This window comes from Lactuca serriola, chromosome 6 (genome assembly GCF_051521515.1).
Source record: "Lactuca serriola cultivar US96UC23 chromosome 6, Lser_US96UC23_V15, whole genome shotgun sequence".
NCBI classification, from domain to species: Eukaryota; Viridiplantae; Streptophyta; class Magnoliopsida; order Asterales; family Asteraceae; genus Lactuca; species Lactuca serriola.
In genome coordinates this window covers 15,369,360-15,394,724 of record NC_136413.1, presented here as the reverse complement: position 1 = coordinate 15,394,724, position 25,365 = coordinate 15,369,360, and the positions used below count along the sequence as shown (strand labels likewise).

General features: G+C 37.2%; 1 protein-coding gene across 1 annotated transcript; it reads left to right on the top strand.

Moving 5' to 3' along the window:
- Positions 1-22,495: 22,495 nt before the first annotated feature.
- Positions 22,496-24,927, top strand: LOC145058033 (uncharacterized). Its single transcript, XM_079005952.1, has 3 exons — positions 22,496-22,898; positions 23,675-23,823; positions 24,485-24,927. Exons 1-3 carry the CDS (start codon positions 22,713-22,715, stop codon positions 24,621-24,623), a joined length of 474 nt encoding a protein of 157 aa, XP_078862078.1. The 5' UTR covers positions 22,496-22,712; the 3' UTR covers positions 24,624-24,927.
- The last annotated feature ends 438 nt before the right edge of the window (positions 24,928-25,365 follow it).

The following is a 25,365-nucleotide window of genomic DNA, read 5'->3' as shown; positions in this document are numbered from 1 at the left end:
AGGGTTGATAGTTTGGATGTTTTTAATCTCGGTTTTCTTTATAAATGGAAGTGGCGGTTTCTTAATGACAAGGGAGCTCTTCGGGTTAAAATTGTCAAATTTTGTCACGGGGAAGGTGGGGGTTTTTCGAAAGATTCGAGAATAGGAATTGGAGGGGGTGTTTGGCAAAAGATTGTAGGATCCATTAATCACATCCATGAGAATGGTTGTATTCCTTCTAATTACATGTATAGAGTGGTGGGGATGAGACTCAAACGAGGTTCTAGAAGGATGTTTGGTGCTTGGATATTCCTCTTAGGGAGCGGTTCGGGAGGCTCTTTGCTTTGACCTTTAATCAAGATGCTCGAGTAAGTGAATAATGGGATCCGGGGGGATGTAATTTTCATTGGCGTCGGGGGATTAGAGGAGGGGCCAAAGAAAATTACATCCCTCTGGATCCCATTATTCACTTACTCGAGCATCTTGATTAAAGGCTAAAGCAAAGAGCCTCCCGAATCGCTCCCTAAGAGGAATATTCAAGCACCAAACATCCTTCTACAAGATAATCAAATTGGGTCGATTCAGCCCTTCCTCTAATCCCCCCACGCCAATGAAAATTACATCCCCCGGGATCCTATTATTCACTTACTCGAGCATCTTGATTAAAGGCCAAAGCAAAGAGCCTCCCGAATCGCTCCCTAAGAGGAATATCCAAGCACCAAACATCCTTCTAGAACCTCGTTTGAGTCTCATCCCCCACCACTCTATACATGTAATTAGAAGGAATACAATCATTCTCATGGAGGTGATTAATGGATCCTACAATCTTTTGCCAAACACCCCCTCCAATTCCTATTATCGAATCGTCCGAAAAACCACCACATTCCCCATGACAAAATTTGACAATTTTAACCCGAAGAGCTCCATTGTCATTAAGAAACCGTCACTTCCATTTATAAAGAAGACCGAGGTTAAAAACATCCAAACTACCAACCCCGAGACCTACAAGTTTCTTATTTAAAAAGTAAAAATTTACTATAGGGGTTTATAGTTTCATGGGATAATGACTTAGGAGGGTAATAACGTTTCTCGTTTGTCCATATTAGGTCCCCCAACGTATTTTTTGTGTATATTACACCATTAAGGTTGTTATAACCGTTTATAAATAATCCTTTTACCGACTTCTTCCTGTTAAAAGGACTATTTGTAAACGGTTATAATAACCTTAATGGTGTAATACGCAACAAAAATACCTTAGGGACCTAAAATGGACAAACAAAAAACGTTATTACCCTCCTAAGTCATTATCCCGAAAAAAGACACATGACACACATGTGTTTTTTCATTTACTGTCGATCTTATTGATGATATGATAAACGAAATAAAAGTCGATCTTATCGATAAAATGATGAACGAAATAAAAGTTTTTGTGAAGACACTTTTGAAGGAACGAAGATGTTGTCTTTTTTTATTTTTAAGTAAATTTTATTTCCAACATAAGAAGTTCTTACTGGTATCAAAGTATATTTTGGAATATTTATTATTTCTTTAACTATTTACTTAGAGGTTGTTTGTTTTTTTGTAGAAAACCTATTATCACTACTTATTGTTGCGCGGCGCAGCACACATGTAACACCTCGTTTTGAAGAGTACTTTTGCAGCAGTCTCGGAGGCCCAAGGTATAAGCGATTCGGTCTTTTATGGGTCTCGGGATTTATTCGGAATGTTTAAGGCTTGGGTGTGTAGCTAGGAGCGTAAGGCTTCTCGCCACCTTTTCATGGATATAAAGTTCGTCGGAAAGGGACTTAGAACGAAGAAGTTATAGCACTTTGAAGTTATTGGCATAAATGGCCCCTAACGGAAATGTTTGGCAAGCAAGTCCCATGCATGCAAGGGAAGCATGCACGTGTCCGACTGGGTACGCCCAACGTAAGTTAGGAGTACTCCCAACGTAGTAGAGTAAAATGATCGGGGGTGTGGGAGGAATACGCCCAGCGTATGAGGAGTACGACCAGCGTACTCTCAGAGACCTTAAACCCTAATTTTTGGGGCTAACCACTATATAAGGAACATTATGGCTCAAACCCTAGCCCCTTATCAGCCTCCCCAACCTCAGATAAACCCATAGAACGCCTAATCCCTTCATTCTTGTGTAATTTTGATCTTGAAAAGCCCATCTTGGTGGTTTTAAGCTTGGAAGAGGAAATAAGAAGTTGGCAAGGAAGGACTTAGGAAGTTTGGGCTCATATATTTGGGATAACATCATGAGTTGGGACTATTTGGAGGTATAAAGTTCATAACTTTACATAAGAGTGCACAGATCTAGTGTAGTTTGGTTTTGAAGTCATCTTGGTCCAAATGATGAAGCTTTTGATGGGTTTCAACTAAAACAAATAAACTAGAAAACAATTCCTAAGTTCACATGCAACCTACTTTGGATCTATGTTTTATCTATTGAACATACAACTTTGAATTGCAAAACAAGAACCCTAGAGGAGAGAGGATATAATCGAAATTTACAAACTAGGGTTTAGTAATTACATACCTTTCAATTGTTATAGTAAACAATTGATAATTCCCTTGATCTTGATCTTGATCTTCTTGGAAGCTTAGCACCACAAGTGTAATGCCTCTAATGGAATCACACCCAAACTAGCAAGAAGGAAAGTAGAGGAGAGAGGGGAGAGGGAGTATGCAAAATTTCGGCCCTTAGGGTTTCTTCAAAAGAAAAAAGTGACCAAAACATGAACCAGGAGGCTCCTTATATAGCTGAGGGATCTAGGGTTTAGGGGAAACCCTAGTTATCCTTTGCTTAAGGCCTAAGCAAACCCAAGGGCCTTATCCAATCCCCTATGGACGAAATTATTAGGGTTTCCCCTAAAGATTTTGTCCACCCTCATCCAAGGGGGTTCTAGAGCCTTCCACTCAACTATTAGATAATTGCAAACTAGTCCCTGCACCTTATAATCAATTCTTTTAACCCCAAAATTAATTCTAATTAATTTATGGCTAACAATTAATTAAACAAAATGATTTCCTATTAATATATTAATCTTTTAACATATTAATAAATTCATTTATATTAATTTATTAATCTTATAATCAATTAATATCTCTCATTTCATAATTTCCTTGTCTGGTTGCTAGGTTTGAGGGCAACCCAAAAGGACTGTGCTGCTATCAATTCAAGTACATACCAATTATAGTTATGGGCTTAGACACCTAATCCAATAGTCTCCCACTTGGATAAGTCTGTAACTATAATTGCTAGTATGCCTTCTAAATTTGACCAGCAAATTGTAGCTTCCAAATAGCTGCTGCCGAACTCTGACCCAGTCAGTTACGTGTCCTAAGATAAGGGATCATATAATCCTTCGTTCTGCTAGATATCCCTAGAAAAAAGACATGGAATGCAATCAACCTCTTTGTCCAGAATCTATGTTTCCCGATTCCTGATTTGTGATGATGTAGGACTTCTAATTGAACACATCAATTTAGTCCTGGCTGGACCCAGCACACAAGTCAACACCAAATCATCGAGGGGCCCACAAATATCGCTTTTCCCGTTAGGGCAAAAGGAAAGAATAAACATTGACTCATATACTTGTATCTTTTACTCATCAAACCATACATGATAATACGTTTTATAACACCAAGTTACTGATGTGTTTTCGTATCACCAATGCATAGCCGACTTGCAAATCACAACTCATATATCTCTGTTTCAAGATTATAAGATATTATCGTCTCAGTATTACTCGTGATGAATTCCATGAAGTAATACTCTGAGCGAGGGTTTATCCAATACTCAAATTTCAATTTCTGAGTACTCATGAACGTTGCAGCAAATACATTGCCATGTCTATCCTTAGACAATCTACAATCCAGTTCATGACAGTCTTGATTCACTACTTACTTCCAAAAGTACGAGCGACTGTGGAGTTCGAATAATCTTATTATCCGGGAAGTAAAACATGCAAAAATGAAACACAATAATAAACAATTGACAAAAGGTAGAACCCAAACTTATAAATAATACTTTATTATTTAATCACCAAAAGTCAATTACATTTACTTTGTTACAAGTTTCAGAAAACTAATCTAACTACTAAAACTAATATCATCTTTCAGTCCTATGCTCCGAGCATGCTGAATATGCTTAGCCCTACTCAGACCCTTTGTGAGGGGATCTGCTGGGTTATCTTCAGATGACACCCTCTTCACTATAAGATGGCCTTCTTCTACTCTATGTCCGATGAAATGGTACTTTCTGTCGATATGTATGGTTTTACCATGATCTCTCGGTTCCTTTGTCAAGGCAACCGCTCCTTCATTATCGCAGAACAGTTCCATAGGCTCCTGGATGGTTGGAATAACTCCGAGATCCCCGATGAAGTTCCTCAACCAAGCTGCTTCTTTCGACGCTTCACTTGCTGATATGTACTCTGATTCACAAGTAGAATCAGCCACCGTATCTTGCTTGGAACTCTTCCAAGTAACTGCTCCTCCATTTAATAAGAATACCCAGCCTGACTGAGAACGGAAGTTGTCTCTATCCGTCTGAAAGTTGGCATCACTGTAACCATCTACTCTCAAAGTATCATTGCCACCAAGTACAAGGACCTAGTCCTTCGTTCTTCGCAAATACTTGAGTATATTCTTCACGGCTATCCAATGAGCTCTACCTGGGTTTCCCTGATAGCGACTGACCATGCTCAAAGCAAATGCCACATCAAGGCGAGTACATGTCATAGCGTACATGATCGATCCGACAGCGGAAGCGTAAGGTACACGACTCATGTCATCTATTTCCTCATCTGTACCTGGGCATTGAGTCTTACTCAATTTGGTATTGCTCTGGATAGGTAGCTCTCCCTTCTTGGAATTTACCATACTAAACCTCTTTAGTACCTTATCCAAGTATGTGCTCTGACTAAGTCCAATTAGTCTCTTCTTTCTATCTCTCAATATTCTAATCCCAAGAATATAGGCGGCTTCTCCTAGGTCTTTCATGGCAAAACACTTTCCAAGCCAAGACTTAACTTCATTCAAGGTTGGAACGTCGTTACCAATGAGTAATATGTCATCGACATATAACACCAGAAAAGTTACTATACTCCCACTAGCCTTGATATACACACAAAACTCATCTTCACTTCTAGAGAAACCAAATTCTTTGACTTTCTCATGGAAGCAAAGATTCCAGCTGCGAGATGCTTGTTTCAATCCATAAATGGATTTCTCAAGCTTGCATACTCTATTGGGAAACTTTGCATCAACAAAACCCTCTGGCTGACTCATGTAAACATCCTCAGCCAACTTCCCGTTAAGGAAGGCAGTCTTGACATCCATCTGCCAGATTTCATAGTCATGAAAGGCAGCTATGGCGAGCAATATCCTAATAGATTTAATCTTAGCCACTGGCGAAAAAGTCTCATCATAGTCAACCCCTAGGGTTTGAGTGAAACCTTTTGCAACCAGTTGAGCCTTGAACGTATGCACATTCCCATCCATGTCTGTCTTCTTCTTGAAGATCCATTTGCACCCAACTGTCTTCCGACCTGGTGCACTATCAACCAAATTCCAAACTTGGTTGTCATACATGGACTTAATCTCACTGTCCATTGCCTCTTTCCACTTGGAAGCCTCTGGGCCTGCCATTGCTTCCTTATAAGTGACTGGTTCATCTAAGTTTACCAGTGTTCCGTCACTTATGAATGTGTCACCATCTGAAGTAATATGAAAACCATACAACTCAGGTGGCACACTCACCCTAGTGGATCTTCGAAGAGGTAATGATTTATCAACCGGTTCAACAGAAACTGTTTCCTCTGGTTGAGTGCCAGTGTTATATAAGGTTCTTTCATTGGTTGACTCTTGAATCTCTTCAAGGTCAATGGTACTCCCACTGTCCTCTTTGAATATGAGCTCTCTTTCCAGAAAGACTCCTCTTCGAGCTACAAACACCACGTTTTCACTAGGTATGTAGAACAAATATCCAAATGACTGCTTTGGGTAACCAATGAAAACACATTTCTCACTTCTAGCTGCTAGCTTGTCGTGAGTCTCTCGTCTTACGAAAGCTTCACAACCCCAGACTTTAATATGTGCTAACGAGGGAACTTTCCCTGTCCACATTTCGTGAGGTGTTTTGGCAACCTTCTTTTGTAGGGACAAGATTGAGGATGTGGGCGGCTGTCTCTAAGGCATACCCCCATAAGTGAATAGGAAGCAAGGCACGACTCATCATAGAACGAACCATGTCTAACAAGGTTCGATTACGCCTCTCAGCTACACCATTTAACGGTGGTGTCCTAGGAGGAGTCAATTGTGAGACTATCCCACATTCTTTCAGATAGTCGTTGAACTCGGTACTAAGATACTCCCCGCCTCTATCGGATCTAAGTATCTTGATCTTTCTGCCCAATTGATTTTCGACTTCATGCTTAAACTCTTTGAACTTTTCAAAGTTTTCTGACTTATGTTTGATCAAGTAGATGTAACCATATCTGCTATAATCGTCAGTGAAAGTCACATAGAATCGATTAGCATCCCTTGTGGTTGATCTGAAGGGCCCACACACATCTGTGTGTATGAGATCCAACATACCTTCACCTCTTTCACAAGACCCTGTGAATGGTGATTTTGTCATCTTTCCCAAAAGACAAGATTCACACATATCATCTGATTTTAGGTCAAATGATTCCAACACTCCATCCTTTTGGAGTTGGGCTATGCGTTTCTTGTTAATGTGTCCAAGACGACAATGCCATAAGCATGCCTTGTCTACACTATTAGACAAGTCAATATTAAGTACACTATTTCCTAAGCTATCAACACAAGTCACTGTTTCATACACACCATCACAAGGTAAAGCTTCAAACACAAAAACACCATTCTTATAAACAAAAATTGAACCATTCAAAACATTAAAAGAATATTTAAAACCTTGTCTGAACAATGCATGAAATGAAATAATGTTTCTCGTCATCTCAGACGAATAGCAACAATTTATTAAATCTAATCTAACATCATTACTGAGCAAAAGTTGATAAACTCCGATCTTGGTAACTGGTGAAGACTTTCTGTTCCCCATGATCAAGTTTATTCTCCCATGCTCTATCTCCTCACTTTCCCTTAGCCCCTGCAAATCAGAATAGATATGAAATCCACATCCTGTATCAAGGACCCATGAACGAGAAGATAATGAGTTATTAGCAGAAATAGTGTAAATACCTGTCGAGGATGGCTTCACTTTGCCATCCTTGATATCTTGCAGATATTGTGGGCAAGATCTCTTCCAATGCCCCTTTTGATTGCAGTAAAAGCAAATGGCCTCTTTTGGATCAGAAACATGGGGAGTGGAACCATTGGGCTTAGCCTTCGGGCTATTACTAGATGACATAGCTTGAGCCTTGCTCTTCCAGTTTTGCTTAGGAGGACCTTTCCTCTTCTTCCCCTTTCCCTATCCAATGGCCAAGACAGGGGCACTTGCAGGTGTGGAGGGTATACTTTTACCCTTCATCCCTGCCTCAGCTGTCTGCAACAAGTTGTGCAATTGGGCCAAAGTCTGCTCAGTGTTGTTCAAATGGTAAGTTAAGATAAACTGACCATAACAATCAGGCAACGAGTTCAAGACCATGTCAATGGCCAATTCCTCATCGAAGTGAATGTTGAGCTTGACCAAACGCTCTATGTAGCGTTACATTCTTTGCACATGAGATACAACCGATTCCCCCTCTTTCATCTTGCAAGCCATGAGTGACTTGACTACCTCAAACTTTTCTTGACGAGCTCGCTTATGGTACTTTTCCATAAGGTCCTTGTTCATCTCAAAAGGCCAGTAGTCCTCATAGTACCTCTGCAATTCTGGGGACATGGTTGCAACCATGATGCATGCCACTTTGGTAGCATCATCATAGTGTTTCTTGTAGGTAGCATACTCTTCGGGAGTGGCTTTTGACTCATCAGGCTCTTTGAGCTCCTTTTCAAGGACATACTCTTTGTCCTCGAATCTAAGCGCCATATTGATGTTACGCATCCAATCGTTATAGTTGGAGCCATCCATAACGAATTTGGAGCAGATGTTTAGTAGAGAGAAGTTGTGGCTGGAGGATGATGAAGCGGAAGTGTTTCCAGGAGTAGACATCTGAAAAGAAAGATAGTTTTAGTTAGATTCCAAGACACCTCAATATAATAACCCAAATATATCATATCAAGGTTAGGACCCAACTATGACGATTTACAACTTAGAAATGGGACGCCGAGATCCAAGTTCAAATCTCATAAAGGTAGGTGAATGACGATTCACCAATTACACCATTAGACAAAATAAACGAAGTGAAATTCCTAATTCTTTTGAGATACATTAAAACTATTTAATGACATGCTTTAATCTCGGATTATGCTCTACTATTTGTGACTGGGATACCGATGATCACAAACTAGATGTGAATAACCATGCAAATGTGCTTGGTAACCTTATTGTCTTTATCATTAACTATTGATGTGCCGGTAAACCACACACGCTCCATCAAAATGATAATTATAAGATACCCATTACTACTCTTTATTAGTGCCTTTTAGTGTGCCGGTTAACCACACACGCTCCACTAACGACCAATAAAGCATAATGTGCAATTTCATGGATTAGCATACTTTTCACATTTTTCCTAAAGTAACTAGAGTTGGGATTTTTGAAAAATAGTGTTCTAGTACTTTCTTTAATAGCGTTATACTTTTAATGGGAAGTAGTTGTCCTATCAAATCCGTTCTGCTAACGACCCTCCACTAATCAAGGAAGCGGTGGGTGAGAGTGGACACCCATTCAACTACCATTTTATAGGCAGTTTCCTTATACCCCCCTTATAGACTAACTTCGTGAATGAGGCATACTAGCGATTTGACTGACCATATTCTTATACATATATAATATTTAACTTTTAATTATAATATATATATATATATATATATATATATATAAGGTGTGTTTTAAAAACATTTTAAAACTCCAAGGGTTTATATAAATTTTTTCGAAATTTAAACTATTAAATTTTAAATTTAAATAAACCAATTAATTAGATTTAATATTTATCTATTAATTAACTTTTAATTAATTTATTAAATCTTGTAAGGATTATCTAATTAAATTAAACAATTAATTTAATCCTAATCCATATCCCTTCTAGATTTCGAAAATATGGGGATAGGATAATTTCCTTATTTTTCTCAATTATCCAATAAGGCAACTATTATCCAAAACAAAGAAACCCTAATCTTTATAGCATATTTCGAAATTTTCAAGGGAGGAGGCTAGGGTTTTCAAAGCCTTAACCCTAATTTCGATTAGGTTCTTTGGAGGCTAGGGTTTTCAAAAACCCTTTGATCCACAACCCTAAAAATCGAAAAAAAGGCCTTTAGGGTTTAATAGCTATAAACCCTAATTTGCAATTCAACAATTATAACAATTCAATTTAAAACAAACAATGGCTCTGATACCACTGATGGGTTTCAACTAAAACAAATAAACTAGAAAACAATTCCTAAGTTCACATGCAACCTACTTTGGATCTATGTTTTATCTATTGAACATACAACTTTGAATTGCAAAACAAGAACCCTAGAGGAGAGAGGCTATAATCGAAATTTACAAACTAGGGTTTAGTAATTACATACCTTTCAATTGTTATAGTAAACAATTGATAATTCCCTTGATCTCGATCTTGATCTTCTTGGAAGCTTAGCACCACAAGTGTAATGCCTCTAATGGAATCACACCCAAACTAGCAAGAAGGAAAGTAGAGGAGAGAGGGGAGAGGGAGTATGCAAAATTTCGGCCCTTAGGGTTTCTTCAAAAGAAAAAAGTGACCAAAACATGAACCAGGAGGCTCTTTATATAGCTAAGGGATCTAGGGTTTAAGGGAAACCCTAGTTATCCTTTGCTTAGGGCCTAAGCAAACCCAAGGGCCTTATCCAATCCCCTATGGACGAAATTATTAGGGTTTCCCCTAAAGATTTCGTCCACCCTCATCCAAGGGGGTTCTAGAGCCTTCCACTCAACTATTAGATAATTGCAAACTAGTCCCTGCACCTTATAATCAATTCTTTTAACCCCAAAATTAATTCTAATTAATTTATGGCTAACAATTAATTAAACAAAATGATTTCCTATTAATATATTAATCTTTTAACATATTAATAAATTCATTTATATTAATTTATTAATCTTATAATAAATTAATATCTCTCCTTTCATAATTTCCTTGTCTGGTTGCTAGGTTTGAGGGCAACCCAAAAGGACCGTGCTGCTATCAATTCAAGTACATACAAATTATAGTTACGGGCTTAGACACCTAATCCAAAAGCTTTATAGTCCAAATTCGATTTATAGGCTAAGGGTTGCCACCCTTGGTGCCAAATGACTCCCTAGGTCAGAAAGTTGTCATCTTCGTGGTCTTAATGGGTCCATACAAGAGTTGAGACCACTTTCATGGAAGTAGAATATAATTTTGGAGTTTGGACTTGTTTGGGGCATGCAAAGTCACCAAGTCAGTGACTTTATGGATTAAGATGTTGAAAAGGACTTGGATCTGTGATTGTAGCTTCTGGATCTGAGTATTAAGCACTTAATGGGAAAATGGCTTATCAGGGGAGTACGTTGAGCGTACATACAGGTACACCCAGCGTACACATCATTTGGCTAGTACGCTTAGCGTACATAGGAGTACGCCCAACGTACTTATCATATTTGGGTCTTGCGAGTTTTGGGACTCGTTTTGGGCCATGCAAGGGATTTTGGTTCTTTGGGCCTTAATGGGCCATCATAAGTCAGATAATGTGGGCCAAGAAGATGTTTAGACTCAGGGTAAGTCCCATTAGAGGGATTGAGCCCAATTTAGCAAATTGGGCCATTAGTGGGCCACTAGTGGGTTTGGGAAGCCTATTTAGTGTTGGGCCCTTTTATATTATGATTTTGAGCCTTAGATGTGGACCAAGTTGGACTAGGGGTAAAATGGTCATTTTACCCTAAGGAGGATTATTGATTTGGACTAAATGATATTTTGGTATTGATAGCTCGGGGAGTCGAGAGATCAGCAGTTCGGGGATGTGCCAGCTAGCAGCGAGGGGTTATTCGCAGGAATATAGAGTCAACTTTGTGAGGTGAGTTTTCTCCAGTAGGAATGGGTCTAAGGCATCAACGTCAGCTCGTTTATATATGTTAGTGTATATCGGATTTAGATCCGATGTCGGGGTAAGCCTGATGCAGTTTGTATGTTTTGGATTTCGGTCCGATGTCGGGTGGTACCCGAGGCAGTAGTGTATGATTAGTCATACTTGTTGTCTATGTGATACTTGTATATGCCTGGTAAGGAGGTGGGTGTGGGAGGGGGCCCGTATCTCATCAATAGCTGAGTGTAGATGGGGTTCCATATCTCGTTAGTAGCAGAGTAGGGGCGGGGCCCAAGATAGGCGGGGCCTTGAGACTAGCAGTTATAGTATAACGATTGGTTGTTATGTATTAGCATGCTTATATGTTATTGTTGTATGTGTGTAGCGGGCGGGCCCCGGAGACAGGCAGGGCCTAGTAGAAACAGATCTGTATACCGAGTGGGGCTCGATGTCAGGCGGGGCCTAATGTTGGATTTGTCCGATGCCGGGCGAGGCCCGATGTAGCGGGCTAGGCCCAATGTTTGCAGTATGTGATTATGTATGGTATGTGGTAGATTAGGGAACTCACTAAGCTCCGTGCTTACAGTTTTCAATTTTGGTTTCAGGTATTTCCGGTAGCGGAGGGAAGAGCTCAGGATGATTGCATAGCACACACCAAGAAGTTTTAGCCTGGGATGTTTACTCTAATAAAAAGAACATGTTTTGAGATGATACTCTGGTTTGATATAATGATTTTGGTTTATGAATGAAATGATTGATAATTATGGTTTTTATTAATGATTTAAAACGAAATTTTCGAACCGTAATTTTGGGATGTTTCAACACACGCAACACTTTTCATCCCATGGCAGTTTGTTTTTTAAAAGTCTTCAGGACTAAAAACCTCTATGTGTGTTCTGTTTCGGGAAGCATTTGCATTATCTCTTCAAGCCTCTTCACGCCTAAACCTAAAAAAAATCGATAGTTCGTCTCTAAAGGAAAAAAGTGTCATACCTTTCTTCCCTTCGACGACTGCATCTTCAATCGCAGCTTCATTCCCCGACGCAACCTCCTCCCCGTCATCGTCGTTGTTGCCATCGCCTCATTCAGCCTTCATCAGGTAACTTTTTTTTTCGTTTATTGTTGCTAAAGCAACGATTCTTTCATGCTTCATCTTATTTTTCGTTTTTTTTATGAATCCTTGTTGATATATTTGTTGTTGCTGAATCTTGATTGATGATGTTGTCAAATCTTTGCTGATATTGTTTTTTATCTTGAATAATGATAAGTTCTTGCTGAAATGTCATAAATTTATGTTGAAATGTCATATATTATGTTGAAATGTCATAAATTTTGGCTGAAATGTCATGAATTGTTGCATAAATGTCATAATTTTTTGTTGAAATGTCATAGATTGTTGTTGAAATGTGATAAATATTATTGGAATTCATCAATTGAGGTTCTTGTTATGCTAAAAAGTGAATAATCTTTGCTTAAATTTGTTAGTTTAATCAATAAAAGTTCTTGTTATGTTGAAAGTTGTTGTTATAAGTTTATGTTTGTTGAGGTATGAATTCCATATGTTATTTTTTGTTATTAGTAATAGGATATCAACATACATGGACCAATGAACAAATAAAATTCTTATTGCAAACTTGTACTGAAGAAGCAAACACTATGGGTAGAAAAGGTATGAGCTTGCACAAATATTCATGGAACAAGTTAGGAACAATTATCAAGGAAACTATGGTGTGGATTTGACTCAAAGACCATTGAAAAACGTTTATGACAATCTTAAAGCCAAATACACTGGATAGTTATACTTGAAAACAAAATTGGCAACCTTTACAATCCTCAAACAAACACTTTTAACTTAACGGGCGATGAGTGGGAGGGCTTAAAAAGGTGTGTGTGTCTGTATATATATATATATATATATATATATATATATATATATATATATATATTGTTAATATTTATGTATATAGTTGGCAAATATTCTTATACTACTTTTGTTACATTGATTTGGTTTAAGCACATCTGAAGGCCGCTTCCTTGAAAATTGTATCATTGTTGTTTCTAGAGCTTTGTGCAAATCTCTTTGATGGAGACAGTGCCTCTGGTAATCTCAGCTATGACATATCCCAAACACCATCGGGACATGGATCATCTTCTTGTCATGTCCCATCACTACAGCTTATGGATACCCTTTCTGTTAACATAGATGATGATGATTACTTTTTCCATCATACTAGCGAGCCTTTTACTCAGCCACCACCTTCTTTTGTTTCACCTTATGTTGCTTCACCTTCTGGTAACCCCAACAAAAGGGATAAACCTTAACTCCTAAAGCTCGAGCGCCTAGTGCCTCACCTGAACCACCTTCTACACCTAAAGCTCCTATTACTGTTGACTATTTAGCACTAGATATGCAAAAAACTCTACGACATTTGACTAAAGGGCCTACAATTCCTCAATATTTAGAGAAGTTAGAGTTGTTTGAGTTAGGCCCAATAGACCCTATACGCTCTGTTGTGTATCACGATTTTGGAGGGCAATGAATATAATAGAGATGTGGGTAAATTTACCCAATGATCCACAAATATTAAGAGGAAGGATCAAGTTGATTGCTATAAGTTTAGGAGTTTTAAATGATGGATAGATTGTCGTTAGGTTTACATATTTGTGTTGGAACTATGTGGTTATGTTTTTGCTATTGTAATTTGGTTATGAATTTTATTTTGTACTTGAATTATATTTATGTTAGGTACTTGAATTTTATGTTATTTGGTATTTGAATTTTATGTTATTTGCTACTTGAATTTTAGTTAATGTTAAATTTAATTTTATACTTGTGTTGATTAATAGGTTCCTAATGGATCACAACAAAAAGATACTTCTCATAATTCTAATGTACTTGTATGTCCGCTATTTTCGGTAGAGGGATGTGAAACGAGTGCTGGACAATGATTCAGAAATGACGGGACATGTGTAACATCCCGAGTTCAAGAGTGCAAGTTCAGGGTTCAAAGTGTAAATGTAAAAGGGCAACTCGGCGGCGAGTAGGGTCGCGACTCTGGTCGCGTGTTAAGTGGCCAACTCGGTGAGTCGGCGGCTGGACTCGGCGAGTTGGTGCTGAGTGGAGAAAACCCTAATTTCGGAGGATGAGCCCTATTTAAAGGACATTATACCCTCTCCCCAACCTCTTTACTCTTCCTTGAAGTCCAGAAACCCTAATATTCGATTGTGAGTGAATTAGTGAGCTTTGGGGGCCTTGAAAGAGTGTTGTGGAAGAGATTTTTGAAGGCTAAGAGGTTTGGAGCAAGGGGCTTTGCAAGGATTCAGATTTCCCTTCTGTTGGAGCTTTCTTTTGAGGTATTACTTCGTTTCTTGGGCTGTTATTCTTCTAGATTCATCATTTTTGGAGCATTTGGAAATAATAGCTTGTGGTTTTGTGAGTTGGAGGTTAGATCTGAGGTTGCTACCTCAGATTTGGAATGGAGGAGGTCTAGAGAGCATTAAATTCCCTGTTCTTGAATGGTTGATGAACCCCTTTTGTCCCAAACCCAAACCCTAGAGTGTTATGTGCTTAGATCTCTATGGATTCACGTAAAGTTTGCCACTTTACGTGATGGATGGGTTGTAGAAGGGTAGATCTATGGTTTGGATCATCTGCAGGGTTTGGAAAGCTTTTGTATGGATTAAGATCTAGGGGTACTCGGCGAGTCACAAGGGTGTACTCGGTGAGTTGCTTGAAGGTGGGAAGAAACTTGACGAGTTGGTTGAAGATAGCCTTGGACTCGGCGAGTCTGGTCGTGAGGTCCTAACCTTCTTTTGGTTGAGCCGTGAATCGGTGAGTCAAGGGATGACTCAGTGAGTTGAGTGAGAAAGTACTCAGAGTTGTGGGACTCAGCGAGTCTCGGGGTGACTCGGTGAGTTGAGTCGCGGATTGGGGAAGTTCTGAGTATGGGGACTCGGCGAGTCATCGGGTTGACTCGGCGAGTAGAGTCAGTCAGGAGGATGACTTTGACTTTGACCAAGGGTTGACCAGTTGTCTTCCAGGGATATTTTGGTAATTGTTGGCATTTGTTTTGAGTTCAGTGTTTTGGTGTTGGCTAGGGGTGGAGATCGTGTCAGTGGTTGGGGCAGCTTGGGCTTATCTTTTTAGTCGACAGTTGCGAGGTGAGTTATCCTCACTATATCGACAGGGTCTACGACACCAAGGCCGGCCCTTTATCGGATTGTGATCCGGGTATCGTTGTTATGTTATTGCTTTGCTATGTTTGCATCCTGGTTAGGATGGTATATGTTAGAGACCTGGTTAAGGTCGGTATCCTGGTATATAGGATGATGCTATGCTAGTGACCGGTTAGGTCGGTATCCTGGTTAGGATGATGTTATGCTATGTGATATGTTAGATCGGTATGATTGGATGTGATTTGTTATATGATTGAATGTTTATGTGCACATGGTTGTTGGACTGGAGTTGGGTTGAGGCGGGTCCTGCTTTGTGCTGTAGGGCAACATACCCAGGGCGGACCGGTTATCCCAAAGGCCCAGCGAGTGGTCCGGATAGGCTGTAGGCCCCAAGAGGGCGGACCATACGTGCCGATGCTCGAAGAGTGGACCAGGCCGACTGAAGGCCCAGTGCGGGCGGACCAGTCATACTGTAGACTCAGAGATTGGACCAGGTGGATTGAAGGCCCGGTGCGGGCGGACCAATCACACTGTAGACTCGATGTATGTGGATAGACTCGGAGGGTGGATCAGGTGGACTGAAGGCCCAGTGCGGGCGGACCAGTCACACAGTAGACCCGAAGTGCATGGCTGTTCTGTGTTCTATTATGATATGGCATGTTGTGCGTGTATGGTATATGTGGTTGGTATTTTGGGGGTATCTCACTAAGCTTTCGGGCTTACAGTTGTGGTTTAATGTTTTTCTTTTTCAGGTTCTTCAGGAGACCGTGGCAAGGTAAATGCGTGATCGTACCGCTCCTCATGATTATGTTTTGTGATGTGGTTCTGGGAAAACTCTGAAACAATTGTATTGAAAACCTTTTTGTAATAACTTAATGAAACTGGGTTGTTTTTGAAAAGTTTAAATTGGTCGAAATTTTTATGGTCGTTACAACATGAATACACATTAGAGTTATTGGAACGTAATCCTATACAATGTGTTGAAGTACTACTCATGTCCCATGAATCTTTTGACTGGCTATGTGCTCATTTTATAGTAAATTACTCGTTAAAGCATAGCAAACATGTATTCGTTGAGGAAAAGATGGCTATGTTTTTTATGATGATCGGCCATAACCAACATTACGTGATTATCAATTGAAGATTTCAACACTCAAAACAAATAATTCATAAAAAAATTCATGAAGTGTTGGAGAAAATTGTGACAACCCGAAACTTTTTCCGTTATCTTTACCCGATTTCCGTTTATAAAATTTGGGTTTTATGAAACTCCGTCAAATTTATTGGTTTGGGAAAGACTTTATGTTTTTAAATAAATAGTATGTACTTTATAGAAGTCTGAGTAAACCGGAAATCACGCGAAAACACGAAACCTCACTCGAAAACACCGAGTTCACGGCCAGGACGGGTTTACAGCCGTAAACTCGTGTACGGCCGTAAACCCTATTTACGGTCGGTGCCAGGTGGACCCCCACCACCGACCATACCCCCTGGCCTATAAATACCATACCCCCACACTCATTTGAACCTTCTTGACCGGAAACACCCACTTTCTCTCTCTAACTCTCTTGATCGTAAACACCAAAAAGCCCTCATTTTCACCCGAAAACACTAGAAATCGTCATTTGGGGTCGTTTGGGAGCCTCTGGAACACTTTTTCGTCGAAAACAAGCACCTTTGTTCTTGAGTTTACGGCCGTAATCCTTCAGATCTTCAAAAGCCGCAAACCCAGTTTTCGACCACAAACCTTGTTCACGGCCGTAAACCCCATATACGACCGTAAACAGCTCTTTCGTGGGGAAAAGCCTGTTTCCTCAATTCAACCAAGTCCCGGTAACATTCCTTAACCGAAACCAAGTGTTTGCTTGACGCTTTATTTAACGAAAATCTCTAATTTAGATACATATATGTATTTATTTGATCTTAGGATTCCGTTCAGTGTCACGTGCGTCGACTTAAGGATCTCCCAGTTCAATCCTTTGCAACCAACAAACTGTGAGTTCATACCCCTACACTTTTCTTAATGTTTTTACACGTTTTCAGGGGGGGTGGGGATACAAGCCAAACACAAGAACTTTTGAGAACTAAAAATATAAATGTTTTCAACAAGTAAAACTTATGCAATTTACACAAGTTAATGGATTTTTATAAACCAATTAGATACTTTATCCCTTTTGTAACATGCAAAGCATGAGAGTCGCTTTCTAATCAAAATTGCATAGTTTTCGGAGCATATCAGGAACATAACTTTTCAGTCAAACTATAATAGGTATAGTTTGGGAACTTCATTACTGGTTCTACGAATACAAACAACTTACATGGATCTAAAAATAAACTATGACAGTTTTAGTTTATGACACATCACAAGAGTAAAATAGTTAATAATTATTTAAATATAATTATTTTTACTCTACAAAGCAAACCTCGAATTCAAGTACCAAAGAACATTACATTTTTTATATTATTACTCGTAAATTCGTTGACATATATGGGAGACACGTCCTTGGGCGCTTACAACATTAACTAAGTGGATGACTACCCTTATGAACCAGAATTTCCTGGAGGGAAAGTGTGGCTTTTGTGTATAGATCCATACGGGACTGACTATCCCACACCTGGCTGCTAGCTACAGTCGGACCGACATGTCTACGGGTGACAAATGTAATAAAGGATATCGGCATCCGAATTCACGTCGTATCAAGTTGAAGTATGGTCATAAAACTCGCCAATAGCTACGAAACTTTTACGTAATAATACAATGTTCACAAACAATAGCTTTAATCACATAAATATGGATTATATTTATGCCTTACCGTTACAGAAACATTAAAGCAACCACTCACACAACAAGGAAAATAAAGGATTTTCTCGGTCAAACCACAGTACCTATCATACTAACAGAAATCAGGGTTTTCAAACGGAACATACTTTACTTACTAGTAGTAGCCAGGGTTTTCAAACGGAACTCATCTTACATACTGGTGGTAACCAGAGTTTCGATACAAACGATGTTTTACATATAATGAAAATAAATCATTTGTACAAATTCAGTGACTAGTTTTCAATACAAAAATATTGCTTATGAACTCACCAGCTTTATGCTGATACATTTTCAAAACCGCTTGTATTCTCAGGACAACAATAGACATGTACCCTTTCTAGCTTTTGGAGAAAACGGAGCACCTTGGAGTCACGTCTTTTACTTTTGTCATATACTGTTGTATACAAACTATGTTTCCAAACAGATGTAAATATTCATATTATAATGTAATGGTTGTGTTTACTTTGATTACTATGATGCAATTGTTGTGATACTACGCATGACGTCATCCGCCCCCGGACGTTTCCGCCATTTGTTATCACGGTTCGGGGTGTGACCAAAATGTTGCTTTCCGCACATGAAATTATAGTGCCAACTTCTTTTAATCCAACTCCAAACATTTTGGGACAGAATAAGAGGCTACAACGAGTTTTCAAAGGAGCAGTTGGTGCACTTGACGACACTGTAATACATGCTGTTGTCCCTTATAACAAACAAGAGTTATAGTGCCAAATTCTTTTAATCCAACTCCAAACATTTTGGGACAAAATAAGAGGCTACGACGAGTTTTCAAATGAGCAGTTGGTGCAATTGACGACACTTTAATACATGTTGTTGTCCCTGGTAACAAACAAGAGTTATGTATTTTTTAAGTTTATTTTTTTATATAAATGTTTATGCGTTTTTATATATTTTAAATGTATAAACATAATTTTTTTTACATATTTATATGTATTTTTAAAGTATTTTACATATTTTTATGTGTTTTTTTTATGTATTACGTATTTATATGTATTACGTATTTATATGTATTGTTACATATTTATGTATTTTTTAAAGGTTTTTATATAGATATTTATGTATTTTTTATGCATTTTAAATGTGTAACCGTATTATTTTTACGTATTTATTGTATTTTTTACTTCAAGTCGTATTCACCATTTCATCCAATTTTCACAGCTTCTTCGAGTATGTTTAGATGATTTTCCTATATACCCACATAATTTAATATTTTTCCGTTCACCTATCTTGAAATTATCGAATTAAAAAACAAAATAATAATTTATAAGTTTTCGAATTAAAAATCGAAAAACTTTTTCGCTTATAAGTTTTCATGTGTGCATATATTATTATTTTGTTTTTTAATTCAATGTTTAATTTCAAGATAAGTGAATGAGAACAACTTAAAATATGTGGTTATGTTAGAAAATCATATAGACATACTCGCAGAAGCTGAGAATTGAATGAAATAGTGAATACGAATTGAAGTAAAGAAACAAATAAATACATAAAAGTAATATGGTTATACATTTAAAATACATAAAATATATAAACATCTATATAAAAAACTTTAAAAAATACATAAATACGTAAAGATACATATAAATACGTAATACATAGAAAAAACACATAAAATATGTAAGATACATAAAAATACATAAACATCTATATAAAAACTTTAAAAATACATAAATACATAAAAAATAACACATAAAAGATGTAAAATACTTTAAAATTTTCATATAAATACGTAAAAAATACGGTTATACATTTAAAATATATAAAAATCTGTAAACATATACATATAAAAGCTTAAAAAAATACATAAATACGTAAAAATATATATAAATACATAAAAAATATGTTTATACATTATATACAAATTTTGACGAAATGTGCAGAAAAGTCCTATTATTTTGCAAAAATTAAAGATGTGGTCCCATGACCTGTTCAAAAGGTCAAAATGTCTAAAGTGAATAAATTAATCGGTTTTTTGAAATCTTCTATTCAAAAGGTTAAATATTTAGAACTTTTATGTTAAAAAAACATTAAGACTTTATTAAAAAAAATTCCCAGCATTGAGATTTTTCTGGAGATTTCTCCTACTTTTTAGTGTAATATAATAGTGTTTTTGGAGCTTATTGTACCATTTTTATTTGTTGAGTTTGATACTCTAACAACATATTTGATCCAAATGAGTTGATTCTTTTTTTCATTCATCTTGTTTTCATGTTAACTTAATGTTGGAACATTCGTCTTGTTGATATAGCATTAAAAACGTTAAGATAAATTGACTTTATATTGAATTTATTGGTGATGGTAAGTTCAAGTTGCCTTCATAAGAAGTGTTGGTTTGCTAGAAATCCCCTTTGATAATATTTCTCAATCTTTTTATATTAAATAATTGTTACTTACTATGAAACTTCTAGAGGTATAGTGGTTAGTGACAAGAGATTTTATTTGAATTTAATACATATTCTTTTTCATTTAGAATCCCACAACCTAAATGAACAATGAACATATCATCTTCGCCATTGTTGTATCTAACTAACAATCTCCAATGTTCATTTTTTTGCCACGCATGTCTATAACCATTAATTAATGCATAGTTTTGTAAGCATTATTTCAATTGACTCGAAGATTCAAATCTCATTCCTAAAAATGGTTTCATTAACTTCCAATGTTGGTTAGTATCATGGAAAGGAAAAACATGTTTTTTAGAATTTCCATGACCAATAACTACATTAGATTCAACTAAGTACATCTTCCTTGGCTTCACCACCAGGACGAAGTTTACTTAAAAATTTACCATTCATTGTGTTGCTAAAAGATTGGATTTACCTTATCTTGAAGAACATGCTCGCAGGAAATATCTTTTGCTGAAATTGAATACTCTGCCTCGTCGACTTCTTCAGACAATATAGCCATCTCATTAGCCTTTATGGTACTACTTCATCACTAATCCGTTCAAATAGAAGCTCATTAAACCAATCCACATAAATTGACTTCGTATTTCCAATTGTATAATTGTAGTCAACAAATTGAATATAATAGCATCATCTTCCAACTAGCCATGGCCCAAGGGCCAAACTTGGTTAGTGAACCACATAGATTTCTATTATAGACTCACAACTGTTTGATACTATTTCCCATGAATGATTATGATTTCATTAATCATAATATATACAAATACAATGGGCTACAATGGGCTAAGCATACATGCTAAATACATAATGCACTATATACACTAATACACACCCATAGTTTGAGCGGGAAGTCTACATCAAACGCTCAAACTGGATCTAAAATCAGAGATTAAAGAAGTTGGTAGCCCTTTCGTGAAGATATCTGTGTACCGAAGAGAAGAGGGAAAGTGGAGAAGTCTTATATGACCGATTGCAACCTTGTCACATATGAAGTGAATGTCAATCTCAATATGCTTTGTACGTTGATGTTGCACCGTATTGATGGCTAAGTATACCACACTTACATTGTCACAATGCACAATAGTTGCTTTGCTGAGAGGAGAATGAAGTTCATGTAAGAGCTGCGAAGCCAACATGTATCTGCAACAACATTTGCAACACCACAATATTCAGCTTCAGTACTTGATCTAGATACGGTAGATTGACGCTTTGACGACCATGACAACAAATTGTCATCTAGAAAGAAAAACACAATAACCACTCATAAACTGTCGTGTGGCTTGTCATCCACCTCGGTCGGTGTCTAAATAAGCAATGATGCTCGATGTGGTGGAACAATGTAACTAAAGACCATGATCCAAAGTTACCTTGACGTATCGAAGGATCCGTTTAAGGGTATGTAAGTGAGGTTCTTTGGAATCACGCTCTGATACAATGTTTGATGTTATTTTCCCATGAATGATTATGATTTTATTAATTAGAATATATACAAATACATTGGGTTACAACGGGCTAAACATACACGCTAAATACATAATACAATATTTATAATAGCCGGTGCACGACAAACAACCTAGAAACGTACTCCAATCGGTAGATGGTGACATATTTGGGACTTTATGTTTTAAGTTACCCCAATTTGATATTCAATGATCAACAAAATGGACACTTTGATAACTAATTTTATCAATAACCGTATAAATTATCAAAGTTGATACAAAGTAATAAATATTATTTTATCATAGTGTTTATATTTATTATAATATTTTATAGTAGTTTAGCTTTTTTAAAAAAAAAAAATATATTATTTCGTATTAACGAAATGATTAAAATTTTCTTTTCTTAACAAAACATGGAATAATATGTATATATATTACAGGATAATATCGAATTTATATATGGTTGGTTATGCGTTTAAATAATGTCTAACTTTGCGTGCTAATAATTACCACCACCATCGCCGTTACCAATTACCATCACCAAGCAACAATCATCTCTTCCAGTCCACACACCGACCATCTACAACCACCACGCACCACCTTCTGACCTACATACAACTACTTTACAATCAATCACACACACACACACACCCAAACTTTACAGGGATACACCACACAATTCTCCTACAGGAAGTCCCAAAAATGGCCAACTTGTATGTCCAAGCGGTGCCGCCGACGGATCTCAACAGAAATACCGAGTGGTTCATGTACCCCGGCGTTTGGACCACCTACATACTCATCCTATTCTTTGCTTGGCTCGTCGTTCTCTCCGTCTCCGGCTGTTCTCCTGGCATGGCCTGGACCACTGTTAATCTCTGTCACGCTCTGGTATACTTCTTATTTCATTTGTTCTGATTTCATTTCATATGTTTCCGATTTTCATTTTAGTTCAACATGCCGACATGCTTGATCACCTTGTTATGATCGCGGTAGAGTCAATTTGCTTTAATTTTGTTTGTATTGATGGAATTATGATGTTACTCTATCTGATTTTAGGGTTTTGAAGTATGAACATTCTGTGCAGTTTGCTTGATCTGTGTTGATGATTGTTTTATTAGTTATAACTAAAGTTCATGCTATGACGAATTTAGATCTATACTTGTAATCGCAAAAAGTGGAGATAGAAGAAGATAACTAGAGTTGATTCGTGCTTTCTACGTGTTGCAAGTAAATCCTTTGGTATTGAAAGATCTGCAACATCTACTTAGGGTTTGAGTTCTATGATAAGCTGTTCAGAGCTGATACAGATGAAACTGGTTTGAGCTTGAACTATTGTTATGAGTTGTCACTCTTACTTGTATGAGAATCACCATAAGTTATCTTTTGGGAGGAATTGGGTGCTACTGTGGGAGGTATACTGGAGCTTATTGATGAGACCCTGCACTCATGCTTATATGCCATTATATATATGATATATCAAAGGCATATGTATTTGTTGTTCCTTTGTTCTCAATAGGTGTATTTGTCACCAAAAAAGCTACATTTTCTTAAGACCAACCAACCTAGTCATCATGCTCCAATCTCCATCATATGTTGCTTGCATATGCATGGAATTTTGTTTGTATCTAGATAAACTTAAGTGCTAATCTTTGTTTTTCTATTAGGTTACATATCACTTCTTTCACTGGAAGAAAGGAACACCTTTTGCTGATGACCAAGGTATCTACAACAGGTTGACATGGTGGGAGCAAATTGACAGTGGCAAGCAGCTCACTCGCAACAGGAAGTTTCTTACTGTTGTGCCTGTAGTGCTGTAAGTTCTCTCAGTTTCTTTTAAGCCTGTAATCAGGGCCTTAAAGCTCATAAGTCATATCACCATGATTATGTTTTGGTATTATTGAATGTTGAATTTTGTTAGAGTGCAGACTCTGCTCTATTGAATTTTTCCACATTAGGTGTTTTATGTATTAAGTGCTGAATGGACAAACACTGTTTCTTGTTTAAGACAGAATGAATCTTCATTGAGCGTAGATGACCATTTCACCCTTCTGTTTAGGATCAAATCAAAAGAAGTGAGGGTGAAGGGTAAATAGGTAAAAAGGAGTTCTGAATGGATGTGACTCAACCTATTAAGACCTTCCGTATGTATTAAGTAAAAAAGAAACACCTCTGTATATCTGTCCCATTAAGTCCATCAAGTCAAAAAGAAAACTGTCCAGTGTGTTGTGTCATGTGTGCATATGATCTGTTTCTTTTCTAGACTGAATAACCCTTCTAAATAAGACCATTTTACATAAAACAAATTTCACAATATCCATCAGGAATTAAGTAAATAAGAAACAACCATGTATAGCTGTCCAAATTGAGAACTTAACCCATTAAGCCTATAAATTCAACAAGAAAAACAATCACTTGAATTATTTTAAGATCATTTGTTGTGTGAATAAATGTGATCATTTTTTTTTATTGTGCAGATACTTGATAGCATCACACACAACCGATTATCAGAACCCAATGCTGTTCTTGAACACAATAGCAGTTTTTGTGTTGGTGATTGCCAAATTCCCACATATGCATAAAGTCAGGATTTTTGGAATCAATGCTGAAGAGTGAATCATGTTATCTTTTTAAAAAAAGGATACTAGTTCAGTTCTATCCGTGGATATATATGTGCATCTTTAATTTTGACATATCATGACAATTAAAAAGGTTTGGAACTGGATAAAAAAAAGGTATATTAACTTTTTTGTTATATTTTTTTTTCTCTTTGTGTCTTGTGGATGATCCAAAAACTAGAAAAAAAAGGACTTTTCTTGTGTCTTTTGGTGGTTGATGTGTAATGCTGAGTGTAACATCTCTTGTAGGGTTGTTTGGAAATATTGTTTACTCAATTTTAAGAACAAATATTTTCTCAAAATGTTGTGGAAAGTGCCATATTTCTCAAATTACAACATTAATGCAAAATGCTAAATAAAAAGTCTGATAAAAATCAATCAGTATTATAGACAACTAATAGAGTAGTGTCTACTATTCACATGAATGATTTAATTACTCTCCTAGTGACTTTCCTTGTGTTATCTTCTCTATTTACCACGGATGTGAGTTTCGTATGTCCAAAATAGTACCATAGTTTGTATTAGCGAGTCACAAAAAAGAAAAAAAGAAAAAAGGATCAAGGAACGAAGTATTTGGACCATAGTATCCCCAAAATGGTACTAGTGAGTCACAAACGAGTTATTTATATGGATCAAGGAACAAATGAGCCTATTAAAATGGTTGGATAAAAAAAATAACCATTAGATTTGAGTTGCAAAAGTCTAAAAAACAATAGTGTGCAGTTGGTTATTACAAAATA

Bases quoted from the DNA above. Each gene is read 5' to 3' on its own strand.
- LOC145058033 (XM_079005952.1), top strand. From the start codon at position 22,713: ATGGCCAACTTGTATGTCCAAGCGGTGCCGCCGACGGATCTCAACAGA. The intron at 22,899-23,674 runs GTATACTTCTTA...TTTTTCTATTAG, and splicing joins TTAATCTCTGTCACGCTCTG to GTTACATATCACTTCTTTCA. The intron at 23,824-24,484 runs GTAAGTTCTCTC...TTTATTGTGCAG, and splicing joins ACTGTTGTGCCTGTAGTGCT to ATACTTGATAGCATCACACA.